Source organism: Acinonyx jubatus, chromosome A2, assembly GCF_027475565.1.
Source record: "Acinonyx jubatus isolate Ajub_Pintada_27869175 chromosome A2, VMU_Ajub_asm_v1.0, whole genome shotgun sequence".
NCBI classification, from domain to species: domain Eukaryota; kingdom Metazoa; phylum Chordata; class Mammalia; order Carnivora; family Felidae; genus Acinonyx; species Acinonyx jubatus.
Window position 1 is genome coordinate 5637795 of NC_069383.1, and position 19404 is coordinate 5657198.

Here is a 19404-nt window from a genome sequence, read left to right on the forward strand (position 1 = left end):
GGCAGGGATAAAAAAAAAAAAAAAGTGAGCATAAAGCTTCCAGAGAGGAGGTGGAAACAAAGTGTGCTTAAAAAAGGAAAGACACTGGGAATCAGAATGGCGTCAGACTTCAGAGCAGCAGCTGCTGGAAGGTGGCGGGGGCAGGGCTCTCAGAACAGAGGGCAGATGATTTCAAAATTGGGACTTGGGCAGGACATCAAATTGAGAGCCATTCTCAGACACGCGAGGTCTCCAATAATTGACCCCCACGTACCTTTCCTGTGGGAAGTTACTGGAGCATCCGGTGCCTCATGATAAGGGCAGAAATTAAGACCCAGGCAGCAGGAGGATGCCTGGGGCCGTGGGACCACCACGTGGAGGGTTGGGCTCGCCTCACCAGGTCTAGAAAGCCTGGGACAACATCTCCAAGAAGAGAATAAAACCCGCAGGTCGCCTCATGCGTCTCATCACACTGAGAGAAAACTTCTGGCTTTGGCCGAGCTTGGGGATGACCTTGTGGTAGACACGTCGAAGATTGAGCTCCCCCAAAACATGAAATCGCACCGAAAGGAAGGTTGCTTACGGCACGGTGAACAGCTGGCTCGGGTGTGCATAATATTTGCGTAGTCACGACACTGGTACATCTTGGATGTTGACATAACAGAAAAGGCAGGCAACTGTGTGTGTGGACGACGGGAGCAGCCATGGTGGGGGTGCAGCTGAGTGGTCACCTTGACCTTCTGCACAGGAAGTAAAATCAATAGCATGAAAGTTTACGTCTGGCACCATGAGTTAGCAGAGTCGACACCAGAGTCGCTGAAAACGCCTCTCCCTTTCCAACACGTATGTCAGGGGCTGCCTGGGTGACTCAGTCAGTTGGGCACCCGACTTCGGCTCAGGTCACGATCTCGCGGTTCGTGGGTTCGAGCCCCACGTGGGGACTCTGTGCTGACAGCTCGGAAGCCTGGAGCCTGTTTGGGATTCTGTGTCTCCCTCTTTCTCTGCCCCTCCCCCCGTCGCACTCTTACCTCTCTCTGTCTCTCAAGAATGAAGAAAACACTAAACAAAAAAAAAATTTTTTTAATAAAATACGTATGTTGAAAAGCATTTAGGCAAAAATCTCGTGTCTTTTTTTTTTTTTTTCCCAACAAGCAAACTTCCTAGTAATTTGAAAAAATGATGTGTGATGTGAGTGGGATAAAAGGGACAGGACTCTGTGGTTCATAAAAGGTAATGCGAATTTGGATTGTAGCTGTCCGGGACGCCGCTGGGATGATTAAGAGCTTCTCTTTAATAATGAAAGTGACTGTCTCAATAAAAATGGAAAGAAATGCCTACCTAACACAATCGAAGGTCATTAACTCCAGAGAAGAGGATGAAACGGGTGTTTCCTTTAAGTTTTATAAGCTCAGGAGTTCTTTCTTTTTTTTTTTTTAATTTTTTTTAACATTTATTTATTTTTGAGACAGAGAGAGACAGAGCATGAACGGGGAGGGTCAGAGAGAGAGGGAGACACAGAATCCGAAACAGGCTCCAGGTTCTGAGTGGTCAGCACAGAGCCTGATGTGGGGCTTGAACTCACGGACCACGAGATCATGACCTGAGCTGAAGTCGGACGCTTAACCGACTAAGCCACCCAGGCGCCCCTCAGGAGTTATTTCTGAGAGTTAGGTCTGCCGGGCAGCCAGTCAGCTGTTGTTCTCGAGCGTGTTGGTCTCAGGACACTTCTGCCCTCGTCATTCGTGAGGACCCAGGCTTTTATTTGTATGGGTCTCCTCTGTAGTTATCGACCATATGGAAAATTAAAGCTGAGAAATTTGAAAAAATATTCATTTATCTAAAAGATCAATAATAAACTCAGATATTACCAGAGATATATATTTTTTAACGTTTATTTATTTTTGAGAGAGCGAGCGGGCGAGCGCGCACACGAGAGGGGGAGGGGCAGGGAGAGAGGGAGACACGGAATCCGAAACAGGCTCCAGGCCCCGAGCTGTCAGCACCGAGCCCGACGCGGGGCTCGAACTCACGGACCGTGAGATCGTGACCTGAGCCGAACTTGGACGCTCGCCCACTGAGCCTCCCAGGTGCCCCTAGATAAATTTTTACTCAAAAAAAAAAAAAAAAAAAATTAGGAGAGTGGCATCGCTTTATTCTACTGCAAATCTTTTTAAAGCCTGGGTTAAAAGACGGTGGGACTCCCCTATCCGCTCCGGCATTCATTCCGTTGCCATATGTTGTCTTGGATGAAGTACGTGAAGAAATTCCAGCCTCGAGCGGAGATGTGGTTGGAAAAGAGAGGCGTATTTTAACAGCCTCTTCCGAAAATTGTGGGTAGTCTTGACAAGTAGTAGTTTCTGAAAGGTTAGCTGCGACGTGGAATCTGAAACCCTATGAATGAGTTTCCGTAGTCTACTTAACAGAGTCTGTTCTGTTTACATTAACATCTATCCGTCCGTCCCGCCCTGCACTTTGAGTCGATCTTTAACCCACGCGTGATCTTGTGATGTCGTGTGTTGATCATTGGGAAGATACGGGGTCCCTGACCAATGCAGATCTTCCAAATGTCAACACATTTTATCACGGCATCCGAAAAACCAAATCACCTTTATTAGTAACACTGCAGTCTCCCTGGGAGAAGTCTCTAAGTATCGGGAAGCTGTCAAGCTTCATTATGACAGACACTGCTTTTCCAAGATTCTGACTTTTGCTTGAAAAACTCAAGTGGCATCAACGGCAACAGATATGGGCAGTTGTTTGCCTTGAAGCGACAGGTTCCCTTTGTTCATTTTGGAAAAAAAATGTCTGCCAGACACCCCAGTCTGAACAACCGCAGTTTTTCGGTGTCTCATTAAAAAGGCAGCTCAGGGGCGCCTGGGTGGCTCCGTCGGTGAAGCGGCCGACTTCGGCTCAGGTCACGATCTCGCGGTCCGTGAGTTCGAGCCCCGCGTCAGGCTCTGTGCTGATGGCTCGGAGCCTGGAGCCTGTTTCGGGTTCTGTGTCTCCCTCTCTCTCTGCCCCTTCCCCGCTTGTGCACGCGCGCGTGCTCTCGCGCGCGCGCTCTCTCTCTCTCTCTCTAATATAAATAAAAACATTATAAAATTAAAAACAAAGCAGGCTATGTACTGAAGGGTTGAGATTTAATAAAATGAATACATTCTATGCCCTCAAAGATACTCTTATGTGAAACTGGCTTATTTCCTCCACGGTGGAAGCTTAGCGTCATTTGCCACCGGCTTGGTGTGAGATGAAATGCCGGAGCATTCTGGGGCGCCGACGTCGATGGGGCTCCGACGTCGATGGGGCTCAAGCAGTAGTGGGTGAAAAGCAGATATTTATTGCCTTAGTGTTCTCATGAGACATGTTGACTGCGCCGTTGTAAGGCGTCCCCACCATCCACACATCTTTCAGAATGCTCACAACAGAGACGGGGACTGATGAGTTTCATGGGATTTATGACCGTATCGGGATCCCCTGTTTGGTCCCCGTCTTAACACGCCAGCCATGCCCTGGAGGGGAAGGGTTCCTAACCGTCTGCCTTTCAGCAGGAAACTAATAAACCATTTTTCTTGAAAATGTTTGATGTTTGAACAACAGTGGAAATGCTAGTACGCAGTCTTTATTCTGTTACCACTCCCGTGTGTGTGGGTGCACTTTTGTCCCCAGATATGTAGACTATATACCTGAATATACCTTTTCTGGGTTTTGTTTTTCATGTTCATTTGTTTTTGAGAGAGAGAGTATAAGCGGGGGGTGGGGACAGAGAGAGGAGGGGACAGAGGATCTGAAGCGGCCTCTGTACTGACAGCACAGAGCCCAGTGTGGGGCTCAAACTCACGAACTGTGAGATCACGACCTGAGCTGGAGTCCAACCCTTAACGGACTGAGCCACCCAGGCGCCCCCCCCCCCCCCCGCAAATATACCTTTAAAAAGCACCAAGTGACATGTCAAAGGTTTGGTCTAGACCAACTTTACACTCTATTACTTGTGCCTTAAAAATGAATGAGTTGAAATCATTTTTCCCTCGGGCCTCATTTATTCCTTATAGACACTGGCTACTCTCTCTGTGCTGAAGAGAAACTTAATCATGTTTGGTGAACAAACAACACTTCCTGGAACTGATGTCCCATGTGCGTGACTAAATCGTTCAGCCCAGAGACATCAGGGGTTATGCACCATCTTCCATTATTATCCTGTTTATGACTATAAACTACGATAAGGAAAAATCTTGACCCACTACTCACACACATGTATGTATAATTAAGACAGCTTTCTGGAAACAGTGATCACCCTCAGTGCAAAGTGGTATTTCTGTGATATTTCATTTTAAACTAAGCTAGTCCTTTCTTGTTGTTGTTTGTTTATTTTTGAGAGAGAGAAAGAGCATGAACGGGGGAAGGGGCAGAGAGAGAGAGGGAGACCCAGCATCCGAAGCAGGCTCCGGGCTCTGAGCTGTCGGCACAGAGCCCCACGCGGGGCTCGAACTCACAGACTGCGAGATCGTGACCTGAGCCGAAGTCGGACGCTTCGCCGACGGAGCCACCCAGGAGCCCCTCAACTGACACATTAAACGACTTTCGTCACCCGTGAATGGGTCACAGTATACAGTTTTTAAACCAGGGGTTTAGACTTGGTTTCTTACAGGCTGTTTTCTCAAATTCCTGGTGTGGTGGACATTTTGGGGCCGTGGCGACTCGGGGCTGCTGTGTGTCTAATGCAAGTGTCTCTTCTCTTTCATTCTGTTGACCTCTCTTATTGCTTCCTTGAGAGGACCCCGTCTTCTCACTGAAAGTCCCCCTGCTTTGCCCATGTGGATACCAGCCCTGGCATTCTGGCTTCTGGTGCTGACTTCTCTTACTCTCGTAGACCAGTTTTCCCAAAGTGTAGGGTGAATACCACTATGGTATGCAGGATAGTGTTAGGTGGTGTAAGGATGAACATTTTAATAGCTACATATTTGTGCGTCACGGAGAAATATATCTAGAACACCCATACCTTTGGTTTCCTGGAGTTGGCGGCTAAAGGCTAATTTTTTAAGTCAATTTTATCTTCTTTTTTTAAGTTAATTTTTTTGAGAGAGACAGGGGGTGGCGTGGGGAGTACAGAGAGAGAGGAGAATCTCCAGTGCCGTTAGCCTAGAGCCTAATGTAGGGCTCAGTCGCACGAACAGGACACAAACCGCGCGATCGTGACCCGGGCCAAAATCAAGAGTCGGACGCTCAACCAATGGCACCCAGCTGCCCCTAAAGTGAATTTTAAATCATTGTACCAGTTGCACGGAGAGAGGACAAAATGACTGAAGGTTGAGGAGCAGAGCTGTTGAATCCAGGCCCCGTCTGTCTCGCCCTCCCTTCCCTCACGTACTCACAGACCCTAGTTACCTGCCTGAGCTACCTCTTGGACAGCCAACCAACACCTGGAACTCAGCAGGTTTAACCCCAGCGTTTCTCCTTTCTTACCTCAAATGGGCTCATCCTATCCGTTTCCCCCGATGTCCTAGTCCCTTGTGTTTATTTCATAATCCGTGGAAATACCAAGTCCAAACTCCTCACTATCTCTGCGATGCTTCTCAGAGTAGCTTGCTTCATTTTTCCATTCGTCGGAAGGACATCGTAAACCTTCATGCGGATTCCAGCCTCTCCCATGCCCATCCCTTTCCACTCTACACCGCTGTTAAGATCTTTTGATGTCATCAGAGCAGGCTGCGGAAGTTACATTCCCCTCCTCGCGTCCTACCGCATGAAATTGAATCCCGTCCCCTTGGCCCCCAGGGGTCTCTAGCGATCTATCCTTAATTTCCGTACTGGAACACGCCGCGCTCAGATCAAGGCCATTCGCCTGCTGTGTCCTGCAGGTGTCTTGACCCCTCGAGCTTTTCTGCCGTGGCCACCACCTGAAGTGGCCTCCTTCCCTTGCTTCCTTTAAATCTGCCTCGATTCGCCTCCTAAAGGAAGCCGTGCGTCTCAAAGGATTCTTAGCATTTGCGCACACTCTGCGGTCGCTCTTGAGCTGCTTTGTGTGTTTGTTGTTGTTGTTGTTGTTTTCAACTTAACCGACTTTGTAATTTTTGACGGCGTTATATATATGCAGAAATACAGTTTTCACAATTAGGCTAAAACCTCCCCCTGATTAGCATCTCACCTCCCAAGGGCAGGGCCGAGATCGGCTAGAGTTCCCAAATACCCTGTGGGATGCTTTTGGCTGCAAAGTAACAGAAAACCGCGACTCGAAGTGGCCTGAAGGATAAAGACATCTACTGCCTCAGGTTACAGGTACAGAAGTAGGACAGGCCCCAGGCAGGGGGAGATACAGGCCTGCTCAGTGATGTCACCAAGGACCCAAGTCCTTTCTCTTACTCAGCCCTGGCTTCATCTGAAGGCTGGTCCTCAGTAGCAGCCGAGGCTATGTGCTCTCTGCGGCCAGAACGGGGTGGGGCGGGGACGTGCTTACCTGCGTGCGGGCGCGGATCCTCTTCACCCATAAGCCCTCCCTTTTACTCCAGGAGAGTAAGAAACGCTGTCACCATCGCGACTCACGTAAGCGAAGGGTGTGCACTGCGACGAAATGAAGGACTTGTTCTAGGAAAGAAGTTGGTAGAAGAGGCGTGGATGCCACGCAGGCAAAACCAACAGGATCCACTACAACGTGGTGCAATGTGCCACACCCTGAGGGGTACACACTGCAAATAAGGGGTTGCAAGGGAGGCTAAGGTGGGGAATGTATCTGTGTCTACACTCTGCGTCTACGGATATACACATAGAGACACCTATATTCTTACACACGTAATTCATAATAACACATATACACGTGTATATTACATAGATAACATCATGTAGAGTATGAGAAATACTGTCTTTTCCGAATCAAGGCATAAACAAAATGGTACATTTAGATAAGAATCAGCGTGTACGTGAAACACGCTACCATGGAAGAATAGGTAAAATTATACAGCCCCTGGGAACCACAACATAAAGAACTAAAGGTAAGAGGCACCAAACGACGTGAATCCTCAGGTGGGAAATCTTAACTAAGCCACAAAGCAGCCGCGAGAACTTACAAGTACATTTATCACAGTCGCAGGGTATGAAGCTAACATACAAAAATCAATTACATCTTCCGTGAGATGCTAACAGCAAACAATTAGCACATGAAATCTGGGAAAGAGTTTCACTGACAAAAGCATCAGAAAAACGCCCCCCCCCCCCATCAGATACTTAGGAAAAAATTTAGTAAAAGATGTGTGGGACCTCTGCACTGAAAACCACAGAAGACGGCTGAGAGAGACCAAAGCGAACACAAATGAGCAGAGAGGTAAACCATGGTCCTGAATCGGAAGGCCTGACATTGTGAAGATGTGAATTCTTGCCAAATGGACCAACAAGTAAAATGGAATCCCAACCAAAATTCCAGGAGGCTTTTGGTTATTCTGAATTGTATGTGGAAACACAAAGGGCTTAGGGGAGCCAAAGCAAGTTTTTTAAATGAAGAACAAAGTTGGAAAATGCTCACCACCTGATTTCAAGACTTACTACAGACCTACGATGATCAAGAAGGGGCGCCTGGGTGGTTCAGTCGGTTAAGTGTCTGACTTCGGCTCAGGTCATGATCTCGTGCTTTGTGGGTTCAAGGCCCATGTCGGGCTCTGTGCTGACAGCTCGGAGCCCGGAGCCTGCTTTGGATTCTGTGTCTCCCTCTCTCTCTGCCCCTCCCCCACTCGTGCTCTGTCTCTCAAAAATGAACATTAAATTTTTTTTTTTTTAAAGAAAGGGTGGTCATGATGAAAGTATAGATTGAGATCATTGAACAGAGTGGAGAGGCCAGAGACAGATGCCCCACATATAGTAGGTTGACCTTAGATAAAGATGCCAAGGCAATCTTTTATTTTCATTGGGGAAAATAAAGTCTTTTAATTTTTTTTAATGTTTATTTATCTTTGAGAGAGAGACAGATAAAGCATGAGTGGGGGAGGAGCAGAGAGAGAGGGAGACACAGAACCTGAAGCAGGTCCCAGGCTCCGAGCTGTCAGCACAGAGCCCGACGCGGGGCTCGAACCCACGAACCGCAAGATCATGACCTGAGCCAAAGTCGGACACTTAACCAACTGAGCCACCCAGGCGCCCCAATAAAGTCTTTTATTGGGAACAACTAGACATCAGTATGGGCAAAAAATGAACCTAAACTCTCACCATCCATCCTAATAAAAAATTAAACCAAAACAGATCAGAGACCTAAATGAAAAAAAATTCTAGAAGGAAACACTGAAGAAAATTTTTACACTCTTGGGGGGCAGGAGGCAAAGAGTTCTTAGGACACAAAATGCATGAATCATGAAAGGATAAATTGGATCTCATGAACCTCAGAATCATTATGCTAAGTGAAATAATCCAGGAGCAAAAAAGTATCTACTGAATGCTTCCATGTATAGAAAATTCTGGAAAATATCTATGATAGCAGCAAAAACTAGATCACTGATTGCTGAAGGAGGGATGAACCACAAAGGGGCACGAGGAAATGTCTGGGGTGAGAGAAATGTATGTATCTTGATTGGAATGAAGGTTTTTTTGTTGACTCATCAGATTGTACACTTGAAATGGATACCGTTTATTGTAGGCAAATTTTATGAATAAAAAAGAGACACTAAATACCCTTCTGAAAAGATTTATAACTTGAGGTCAGCGGGACCTGTCTCTACACTTAGTTGGTTGGCTCTGTGTCCCCAGTTCACGACAACCCTCCTGATTGGCTACATGACATCGTAAACAGTGAGTAAAGGTCACCAGATTCCTCAGAGCCAAGTGCAGAAGAGGCAACAGAAGAATTAACAGGTCCCTTTGATTTCAACTTGACTATTATACTTCCTTCCAAGCACTTTATGTAGAACACAGCAGAAAAATGGCAGTGGTCTGTTAATCACTTTTGTCAATTTTCACCAATTTCTAGCCAGAGTTTCTATGCATGAAGGAATTAAAAAAACCCGAAAAGCTATTCTCATTGGTCTCTTCTGAAAAGGGCTAATGACTAGGCCAGTTGTAAGAGGAAGAGGAGAGAACAGTGAAAAAAGCCATCATGGGACTTTATATCACTTTTTGTGTCGCTCTATTTTTTTTTTTTTTTTTTTAGATTTATTTTTAAGTCATCTCCACACCCATGTGGGACTTGAACTCACAGCCCTGGGATCCACTGACTAAACCAGCCAGGCACCCCGTTTTGTGTCACTGTGTAATAGAAACACAGAAAAAAGTTTATGGCTTGATGCACTAAGAATTGAAAGGTTGATTGAATGAATCGAGCAGTACTTATTTATTTGCAAAGGATTACGGGACAACAAGAATTACCAGGAGAATAGAATGTATTTAGCTCCCAGTAAGTCATGTCAAACACAAACCTAAGAATAAAATATTTTGGTTAGCAAAAAATAAAAGCAAATTTGGATTTACTTGTGAAAAGCAAGAGAAAGACGTATTTCAGACCCTAACTGCTGAGCTCCACAAACGTGGAACTTGAAGAGGAAGAAACTGATCCTATGTAGGTGTAGGGTTCCCACTTCTTATCTTTGATGTGCATTTCTAATCACAGCAGATATTTTATTGACCACCGACCATGGTGCCTGGCATACAGCAGCTACTAAATATATGTTCAACGTCTGTCTTCAAAACCTTAATATTGTCCACTTTTTGAAAGTTAGAAGACAGTTTAACAGAAAGAATCCGGGCAAAAGGGACATTTTTGGTTTAGTTCATTTTCTTCCTCTCTTATTTAATCCTTTGAAATAGGTTTTTTACTTATTTACTTTTAAAGTAAGTTCTCCACCCAGCGTGGGGCTTGAACTCACAGCCCCAAGATCAAGAGCCACACGCTCTCTACCTACAGAGCCAGCCAGGCGCCTCTCTGAAACAGGTTTTCAGCTGACTGGAAGCCCCACTGAGCGTCGCAGTGGAGATGGACACTACGAGGGTGACCTCCCAGGTCACGAAGACAGGTAGCGAGGACTCAAGACCTACTTTAGGGGGATGAGTTTGAGTTGTCCATAGAAGATTCGAATGGAGAAGACCAGGAAGCAATCCGGAACTCAGGCTTGCTATGAGCTTGTGACCGAGGCTTGGAGGTGTTCCGCGCAGAGGAGGGGTCAGAGCAGATCCGAGAGCAGAGCGAGTGGCAGGAACAGGCAGATCCCGTCCTGGCACCAGTGGGCGCCCCTGTCCCACCTCCCCTTCCGCACAGAGGACCCCTTTAAGGCAGCAGTGGCGGGGCGGGGGAGGCGGGGACCTCAACGCTGCAGGTTTCCAAATGCTAAATTATTCAGGAGCCACTTATCCAGTATTTAAGGTTGATTTATTTCTTGCAGTAGCTTTTTAAGATAAAATAAAAGGTAAAGCGAACTCCTATCTGACCTCAGCCCATAAAGGAAAAGCTTTTTTGGCAGTCATTTTGTGATCAAGTTTTCCTGTCCAGTAGTGATTCAAAATACTGTCTTTTGCTGCACCTAGGCACAGCTGTGTTAGACAAACCTTAATAATTTAGCATTTTTCACCAACCAGCAGGTCACGCTGCTAATGGCCCCGTGGTTTTCAGGCATTCAATAAAATTCAACTCCAGCTGCCTGTTCCCTCCCATCATCCTGGAGTGCAGCAGCCCAGACTGGCTGCAGAGGCCGATAGAATATGGTAGAAATACTGAGATCTGCAGGAGGCCCAGCTAGGAAAACCCGGCACCTCTCTCTACCGTGAGCTGCCACGTTCAGTTCTCGAGAGAGTTGAGGTGGCATCCACGTAAGCCCCTTCTTTTTGTTTTCTTAATTTATTTATTTTTGAGAGAGAGAGACAAAGCACAAGTGGGGGAGGGGCAGAGAGGGAGACACAGAATCTGAAGCAGGCTCCTGGCTCCGAGCTGTCAGCACAGAGCTCAACGTGGGGCTCGAACCCACGAACCTTGAGATCATGACCTGAGCCGAAGTCGGCCGCTTCACCGACTGAGCCACCCAGGCGCCCCCGCAACCCCCTTCTCTGCATGCAGAACACTGCCCGAAACCTTCCCTCTCCTGGCTTCCCCGTCTCCCCAAAATAGCTCACGTTGAGTCTGGCTTATAAGTCAGTTGAGACTCTAAGAAAACATCACCTAAAATATCACCATGAAAGGGCAACTAACAATCACCAACCTTAAATGGTTTGTGCCAACCAATCCATCACTCATTTCACCCTGTCAACAAGTGTGTACATTGCAGACCCTCAAATTCCTGAAATTGACCTGGTATATTATAGAGGACGGTTTAATCTGGGAGCTATCCTACTAAGTGAAAGCAACCCGTGGAAATAAATTCTGCCTCCCGAACATATAGGACAGAAACGGTTTTATTTGAGCCTTCTCCTGCACACCCATTATCAAGTGAAGTGAAATCTGAGAAACTGACATTAATTTGTTTTAAGTTCTATTCTCTACCAACTTCAGCAGTAATGGCTACAGGACTTTTTAAGCCTGAGAACCACGTTTGCGAGCACACAGCTTCCGGAAATACATACTCCCACTCGTGGCCCGTTTCTGCCTCCCCAAAACAACTCATCAGGAGTACAGGTGAAATTGATGATACTTCCAATAAACACCAATTCGAGATTTGTTTTTACAATTATACTAGGATTCCTGCAAGAAATTAAAATGCAGACCTTTCAAAAATTAGAATGATTGACACTTCCACTCTGTACCCCTGTGCTTTTTTTTTTTATTATTATTAAGCTTTTTATTTTGAGCTCATTGTAGATTCACATGCAGTTGTAATATACGTGTGCCCTCTACCTGGTTTCCCCCAAGGGTAACATCTTACAAAACTAAAGCGCAGGAGAAATGGACGCCCCCCCCCCCCCCCCATTGCTAGCGAAAATGTAAAAAGGTACAGCCACCGTGGAAAACAGTTCGGCAATTTCTCAAAATGTTAAATATAGAGTTACCATATGACCCAGAAATTCTATTCCTGGGTCTATACCCAAGAGAAATGAAAACATATGTCCACACAGATCACTTGTACATGAATGTTTATAGCACCAATATTCACAATAGCCAAAATGGGGAGAATGGATACGTAAAATGTGGTCTATGCATTCAATGGAATATTACTCAGCAATAGAAAGAAAGGAAGTGTTGATCCATGTTACAGCGTGGACGCTGAGTGAAAGAAGCTAGAGATAAAAAAAAAAAAAACCTACACATTTTATGATTCCACGTCAGCGAAGTTTGCCAGAATAGGCAAATCTATGAAGACAGAAAATAGGTTAGTGGTTGCCTGGGGCTGGGAATAGAGAGAGCTTAAGAGAGTGATAAGGAATGACCGTTAGTTAGTGGGTACAGGGTTTCTCTTTGAGATGATGAAATGCTGTAAACACAGATAGTGGCACAACTCGGTGAATATACTGAACACGTATTTTTATGGTATGTGAATCCTATCTCAATAAAAAAAATTTTTTTTTAATTACCCTAACTGGTCATTTCCTCCACACAAATAAGTGTGGCTTGACTCATGGGAGGAAAAAGACAGTATAACACAAGCAGGATGCTGACATTGATTCAGTCAAGATGCCAAACGGTTCCTTCACCACAAGGACCCCTCGTGCTGCCCTTTTTTAGCCACAGGTACCTCTGCCCCCACCCCCACCCTGAGCCCTGCACCCACTAATCTGTGCTCCACTTGTACAATTTAGTCATTTCAAGAATGTTATATAAATGGAGTAACATAGTACGTAACCTTTGGGGATGGGTTTCTCCCATTCATCCTAATTCCCTGGACATCCATGCGAGTGGTTGTGTGTATCGATAATTCATTCCTTTTTATTGCTGAGTACTATTCCCAGGTATAGACGTAACATATTTTGTTTACCAGTCGCCTGCTGAACGACATCTGTTATCTCTGGTTTGGGCTATTACAAATGAAACTTCTATGAACATGGTATACAGGTTTTCACGTAAACGTAAGTTTCCATTTCCCAGGATAAATGCCCAAGACTGCAAACGATGTGTCACGTAGCAGCCTGCGTGTTTAGCTTCAAAGGAAACTGCCGAGTTGTCTTCCAGCGCAGTGGTATAATTTGCCATCCCCACAGCAATGCAGAAGCGATGGTCCTCACCAGCATGTGCTGTTTATTTTTGTTTTGGCCATTCTAATAGGGGTGTGGTCACAGCTCACCGTGGTTTTAATTTGCACGTCCCTGATGGCTCGTGTTGTCAAACATCTTTTCACGGGCTTGTTGCCATTTGCCTGTCTTTTTCCTGTCCTAACTGAATTCTAACTTTTATTTTTCTAAGCTGGAGTTTTGAGAGTTCTTTATGTCTACCAGATGCCAGTCATTTGTTGGCTCTGCGGTTTTACAAGTATTTTCTCCTATTCTGGCACGAGTCTTTTCATCCTCTTAACAAGGTCTGTCACCGAGCAGACATTTTTTTTTTATTTTTATTTTTTTATTTTTTTCAACGTTTATTTATTTTTGGGACAGAGAGAGACAGAGCATGAACGGGGGAGGGGCAGAGAGAGAGGGAGACACAGAATCGGAAACAGGCTCCAGGCTCTGAGCCATCAGCCCAGAGCCCGACGCGGGGCTCGAACTCACGGACCGCGAGATCGTGACCTGGCTGAAGTCGGACGCTTAACCGACTGCGCCACCCAGGCGCCCCCCGAGCAGACATTTTTAATTTTACTGGGGTTCCCTGTGTTCATTTTACCTTTTATGGATCATGCTTTTTGATATCAAGCCTTACTCTTTGCCTAGTAATAGATCCCAAATGGTTTGCTTTTCTTTTTCTAGAAGTTTTATAATTCTGCATTTTATTTTTAAGTCCATGACCCAATTTGAGTTCATTTTTGTATAAGGTGTGAGGCTTACATTGAGGTTGAGGCTTATTTTTTTTGCCTATCCGCGTCTGATTGCACCACTGTTTTTGCACCTTCCTCAAGCCCATATTAATGTGGGTCTATTTCTAGTTCTCTGTTTCGGTTGATTATGTGTCTCTCCCCCTACCAGTACCAAACAGTAGTGACTACTCCTACCTCATCATTTTCAAGACTGTTTTAGCTATTCTACAGCCTGTGCCTTTCCACACAAATTTATGAATGAGTTCATCTTGTCTACCGTCCAACCTCGGCTTGGGTCATGATCCCCTGGTTCACGAGTTTGAGCCTCAAATTAGGTTCTGTGCTAACAGTGCTGAACCTGCTTGGGATTCTCTCTCCCTGCCTCTCCCCCCCTCACGCTCTCCTGTGCGCGTGCTCTCTCCCTCTGTCTCTCGAAATAAAGAAGTAAAGTTAAAAAAAAAAAAAAAAAAAGAAAGAAAACCTGGTTAGGATCTTGGTGGGAATTGCATTAAACGCAGAGATCAATCTGGGGGAAGACGGACCACTTTGCCATGTTGGGTCTTCCCATGCATAAACACGGGATGTCTCTCCATTTATTTAGGATTTCTTCCATTACAACCACGTAGTAATTTTCAGCATACGGATCCTGTACATGTTAAGTGTATCCCTACATCATGTTCTCTACAGTTGATCATAGTATTGTTTGTAATAGCACTTTCCACATGTTCATTGTTAGTAGGTGGAAATGCAATCGATTTCTAGGTGTTGATCTTGCAGCCTACGACCTGGCTGAACTCACCAGTTCTCGTTTTGGTTGTTTTTGTTTTGTTTTGTTTTTCAATAGATTCCTTGGAACTTTCTGTGAAGACAACCATGTCATCTGAACATAGGGAGGATTTTACTTCTTCCTTTGCAATTTGCATGGCTTTTCTTTCTTTCTTGCCTTACTGCCGCGGCTGGAACTTCCAGCGATGTGTTGAATAAAAATAGTGTGAAAGCAGGCAGAGTTGCCTTGTTCCTGAGCTTAGAGGGAAAGCATTCAGGCTCTTGCTGTTAAATATGACGCAGCTGCAGGGTTTGTTTTTGGTTTGTTTTGTTTTGTTTTGACCAACAAAGGTCTTACAAAATTAGTTTTGTCCTCTTCTCCCCCCCCCCCCCGCCCCCCACATACCCTTTTTGAGGAGAAGCAGCTAAGTCTCAACTTGGGGATTGGCCCAACCGAGATGACAGAGCAAAAAGGAACCGCAAAGGAGATTTTAGTACTTCCTCTTCCAGGCCAGGCTTGCAAGAGTGATAAAACTAGGCTTCCTTTCGGGGGGGGGGGGGGGGGGGGGGACGGGGACTTTACAGCCCTAATCAGCGCCAGGGAGCTAATCTGCCAGGGCCCTTGCAGTCTGCAGTGAGCTAAGGGCACCCCGTAGATGGGGCAGAAATTGGCTGTCACACCGGAGAGCCTCGGGGAGTGGGGCGCCTGTCCCCTCTCCCACTGCCCTGCTCTCCCAGGCAGCTCTGGCAGCTTCGCTTGCCTGCCACCCCGAGCGGCTGCCGATAGCGGCGTCTCAGATACCCAGATCCAGGGTGACAGGAGTGGCCGGGGCCAGATTGAGATTTGTGTGAGCTTTTGGCAATGGCTCAGCCCAAGCGGAGGATCAGCTGCGAAGAAAGGGAGCAAATTAAGACTTCCGTGGCTGGGTAAAACTGATAGCAACAAAGTGCAGCTACAATACGTGTAATCCCCGGAACATTTCTTGTTTTTAATGGGGGCAGGGGATGGATAGTCTAATCTAAAATTTAAAAAAGAAAAGCCATCACACCCCGCCCCCCCCCCGTCCGCGTTGCCCTCTCCCCTCCGGGGTCCCCGCAGGCCCCCGCCCCTCTCTCCCGGGCGTCGCCCCGCCCACCCGGCGGCGCTCCCCTCTCGCCCCACCCCCGGGCTGGCCGAGACCACACCTGCGCAGGTTAACCCTGCGGGGACGCGCCGCCGGTGGGTGGCGGGGAAGGTGAGCGGGGGAGCGCGGGGGGGCGGGGGGAGGTGGGAGGACCAGGCGAGGCTGGGAAAACGGGCCTCCGCTAATGGCGGCCCGGCGGCCGAGGCGGGAAGGAGGGCCGCGGCCGGAGGGGGGCGCCCCGGCCGCCGTCGCGCGAGCCGGCCCCGGGCTCCTCGGGGTCCTCTTCCCACGCTTCCTCCTCGCCGGTCCGTACCAAAGCCGCCGGGGGGCGGGGGGGCGGACCGTTCCACTCGGGGAGGGGCGGCGGGTTAGGCCGCGGCCCGTGCCACCTGCGGCCCCCGGACGGGGGCGGGGGCTGAGGGGCCGGGGCCGCGCCGTCCTCTCCGTTCCCCCTCGGTTCCCTGCCGGCGGGCGGGGCCGCCCCGGCCGGGCCGCCCGCCCGCCGCCGCCGGCCCGGAGGCCCCTCCCCACGGCGCCCCGCGCGTCCCCGCCCGCGCCCGCACTCGGCGCCCGCACCCCCGCGCGCCCCCGCCCGCGCCCCGCGCGCCCCCGCTCGCGTCCCCGCCCGCACCCCCGCGCCCCCGCCTTCGCGGCCGGGACGAGCGCCGCCGAGCGCATGCTGATCCCTGTCCTCCTCCTCCTCCTCAGGCGGCGCTGGCGGCGGCCCCGGGACCCGCGGAAGCCGGCATGCTGGAGAAATTCGAGTTGGAAGAAGAAGGTGAGTGCCCCCCCCGCCCCCGCCGGAACGCGCTCCGTTTCGACGCCGAGGGGCCGGGGCGCGGGGACCGCCGGGGTTCACGCCCCGGAGGCCGTGCGGCCCCGGCTGCCGAGCGCGGCCGGGGATGCAGACGCCGAGCCGGCCGAGGACGTCTGCAGTGGCCCGCGGGGGCCGATCGGGGGTGGGGGGGGGGGGTTGGAATCCGGGCTGGGTCCGGGAGGGGAGCCCCGAAACCCGGCCATCCGCTCCGAGGGGCGGCCCTTTTGTCCTAACCAGCCCAACTCGAGGGAGAGCCAGGTGTCATGCAACAGGAATTGTTTGTGGTGCCGCCGTACACGTAGAGGTAACCACCAAATTGCGTTGATGGCCCATACCTTAACGTAACACCAACCGGTTCCCTGCTCTGTATTTCCGAAAATACCACCGGCAGGGTGTGTCTTCTGGTTAATAGGGAAAGTTAAATAGGAAAACCAGAAGCGGCTTCGCGAATTGGGTTTGAGTTCAGGTGACCCTGTCACTCCATCATTTCTGTCGCCTCTGCGCTCGCTCGGGTTTTCTCTCTCCTGCCCTGTGTGCTTCTTACTTACCTGGATCTTGTGAGGAAGCTGTTGAAACCTGAAGGGGGTGAGTTCGTTCTTTGGCAAAATTGATATTTGAAACGGAATGCGATGAGCTTTCACCTGGATTTTATTTTGAAACTGTTAAAATGCAAAGGGCGCAAAGCTTGTTCTTTGCCAGAATTGGTATTTGAGATGGAATATGGCGAGCTCAGAGTCGGAAAAGAACTTTGTGCGAGATGCTTGACAGTTTGAGGAATTTAATTTGAAAGAACTCCACGCTATCTCGTGTGCTTGCGTTATTTATTTAGTGACTTCTCTTTGCCCCAGGAGTATTCATGGAATAAAGCTCCTGGAACAAAGAATGTGCCATGTGGATGCTGTGCCGTGTGCCAACTTTACTTTAATACTTTTGTTCATTTACAGCCAGGCAATGACTTAAATAAGCGTGCACGGCCAACATGAGAATGTCAGCCTAAGATAGTATTAGGCCTGTACCTGCATTCATTTTATGTTTTAGCTTCCCTGCAGCATTTCACAAGCACGTTGCTAGAAGATAATGCACGCGTAGTAATTATCATTAGAAGTCTGCATCCATATTTATTATTAACGAGCAGTTATGTGATACATTTCAGAATCTTACTGGGACCTAATTTGCATTTTCTCCTACTGAAAAATAATCCAGTATCTTATAATCGAGTCCTCCTCATTACTCATCAGTTGCCTATCGCAGGTCAAATTTTGGCCACTGTCCACAGAACAATACGGTGTGCCTCCCTTTCCGTTAAGATGTCGAGTGTCTATATCGTAGGGGTTTTCTTTGTCCCTGATACCAGTAATAAGAGTCTATTGCGTTTAAACTTTTTGCAGATTCACTTGTGGGCCAGAGGAAAGTGGAGACCACATGCGTTAGAAAGACAGCACGGTTATGGTTAAGGACATAGACCCAGCTTCACATCTCAGCTCCGTTTCTCGTGTAGCCATGTGACTTGGGACAAATCACTGAGGTCCTCCGTCTGCCTTACTTTCCCCGTTTGTGAGATGAAGCTAATACCAGGGTGTTTTGAGGATTAGATGAGATAATTTGTGTAATGGTATTTAGGACGGTGTAAACCCATAGTAAGTACTGTGGACGTGTTCGTTACTATTTTTTTTTAATGCCATTAACTATTATACCGAATTCATGGACTTTTTAGGCTTTTATTAACAAACCTTAACATGGAGAGTCTTCTCGACATGGATTTGACGGGTTTTTTTTTTTTTTCTTACTTGAGATTTATTGATTTAATTATGTTGCGTTTCTCAAAGCAGATCTACGGGCCTGGTTTCTTTTGCATTGTTTCTGCCGACATAATGAATATGAAGTATGAAACCTAAGCATCTAAGGAAAGGGATTTCCTGTTTTCGCCCATCTATTTTTATCTATATCGCTGTCATTACTTTAAAGCAGGCTGAATCCCACAAATAACCCTGTCAAACTTTTCTAGATTTTTTTAAGAAGGCAGAACGTTAAGCACTTGCTCGGAAGCCGTTAGCAGAGCTAGAAAAAGAAATAGTGTCGGCATGCTTGTCTAAAATGCTGCTTTGTTTCTTTTGAACTTTATATTGCTTATTCATCCATAGGATGGAAAAACTGAATATCCAGCAGAATCTTACGCTTATTTGCGGGGGTGGGGAAGGTCCTCACAGTTTAAGCCATTACACCCTTCAATATCCTGTGAACTACGTGTTAGCAGCCTTCATCACAGATGGCTGCTGAATCGATCCTCATTTGATCTGTAAACTTCTTTCTTGGGGCCCGCGGGTGGCTCCGTCGGTGAAGCGTCCATCCAGCTCTCGATTTCAGCTCGGGTCGTGATCTCACGGTTCTTGAGTTTGAGCCTCGCGTTGGGCTCTGCACTGTCCGTGCTTGAGATTCTCTCTCTGTCTGTCTGTCTGTCTGTCTCTCTCTCTCTCTCTCTCTCTCTGCCCCTCCCCCACTCGCACACGCGTGCTTGCACGCACACAGGCGCACGCGGTTCTCACGCGCTCTCTGTCTCTCAAATAAAGTTAAAAAAAATTCAAACTCCTTAACCATGACTGTCGTCGTTTCTACCTTGCTCTCCGGATGCGTTGCTTAGACGGAGATACGTCTGGCAGGCACAGAAACACGTGATGCCGAATAGTTTCGTTACCGAGTGTTTTTCTGTTTCCTGATAAGTTACAACCAATACTGTATTTGTCAGAAGTAACTTGGGGGCGCTGGCGAAGTCGGAGTAGTCTCTTCAAATGTCGTTTGCTTCTGGGAAGGAAGGAGAAGCCGTACCGTGACCTGGTCAGGGGGTCCGGGTCATCTTTTGCCTGGATTCTGACGCCAGCGGCCTTGCCCC

General features: G+C 47.8%; 1 protein-coding gene across 12 annotated transcripts in view; it reads left to right on the plus strand.

Moving 5' to 3' along the window:
* Positions 1-19404, plus strand: part of PRKAG2 (protein kinase AMP-activated non-catalytic subunit gamma 2) — a 258595-nt gene that overhangs the window by 184097 nt on the left and 55094 nt on the right. For 7 of the 12 annotated variants that reach the window (XM_027051158.2, XM_027051161.2, XM_027051160.2 and 4 more), the window contains one exon: positions 16409-16478. The exons of 1 other annotated variant lie outside the window; for it this stretch is intronic. In XM_027051158.2, coding sequence (XP_026906959.1) covers positions 16409-16478 — 70 coding nt within the window. Of the gene's footprint in view, positions 1-15691; positions 15812-15877; positions 16006-16408; positions 16479-19404 lie in introns of those variants that run through there. 4 more of the 12 variants (XM_027051167.2, XM_027051169.2, XM_027051168.2 and 1 more) reach the window with 2 other exon arrangements.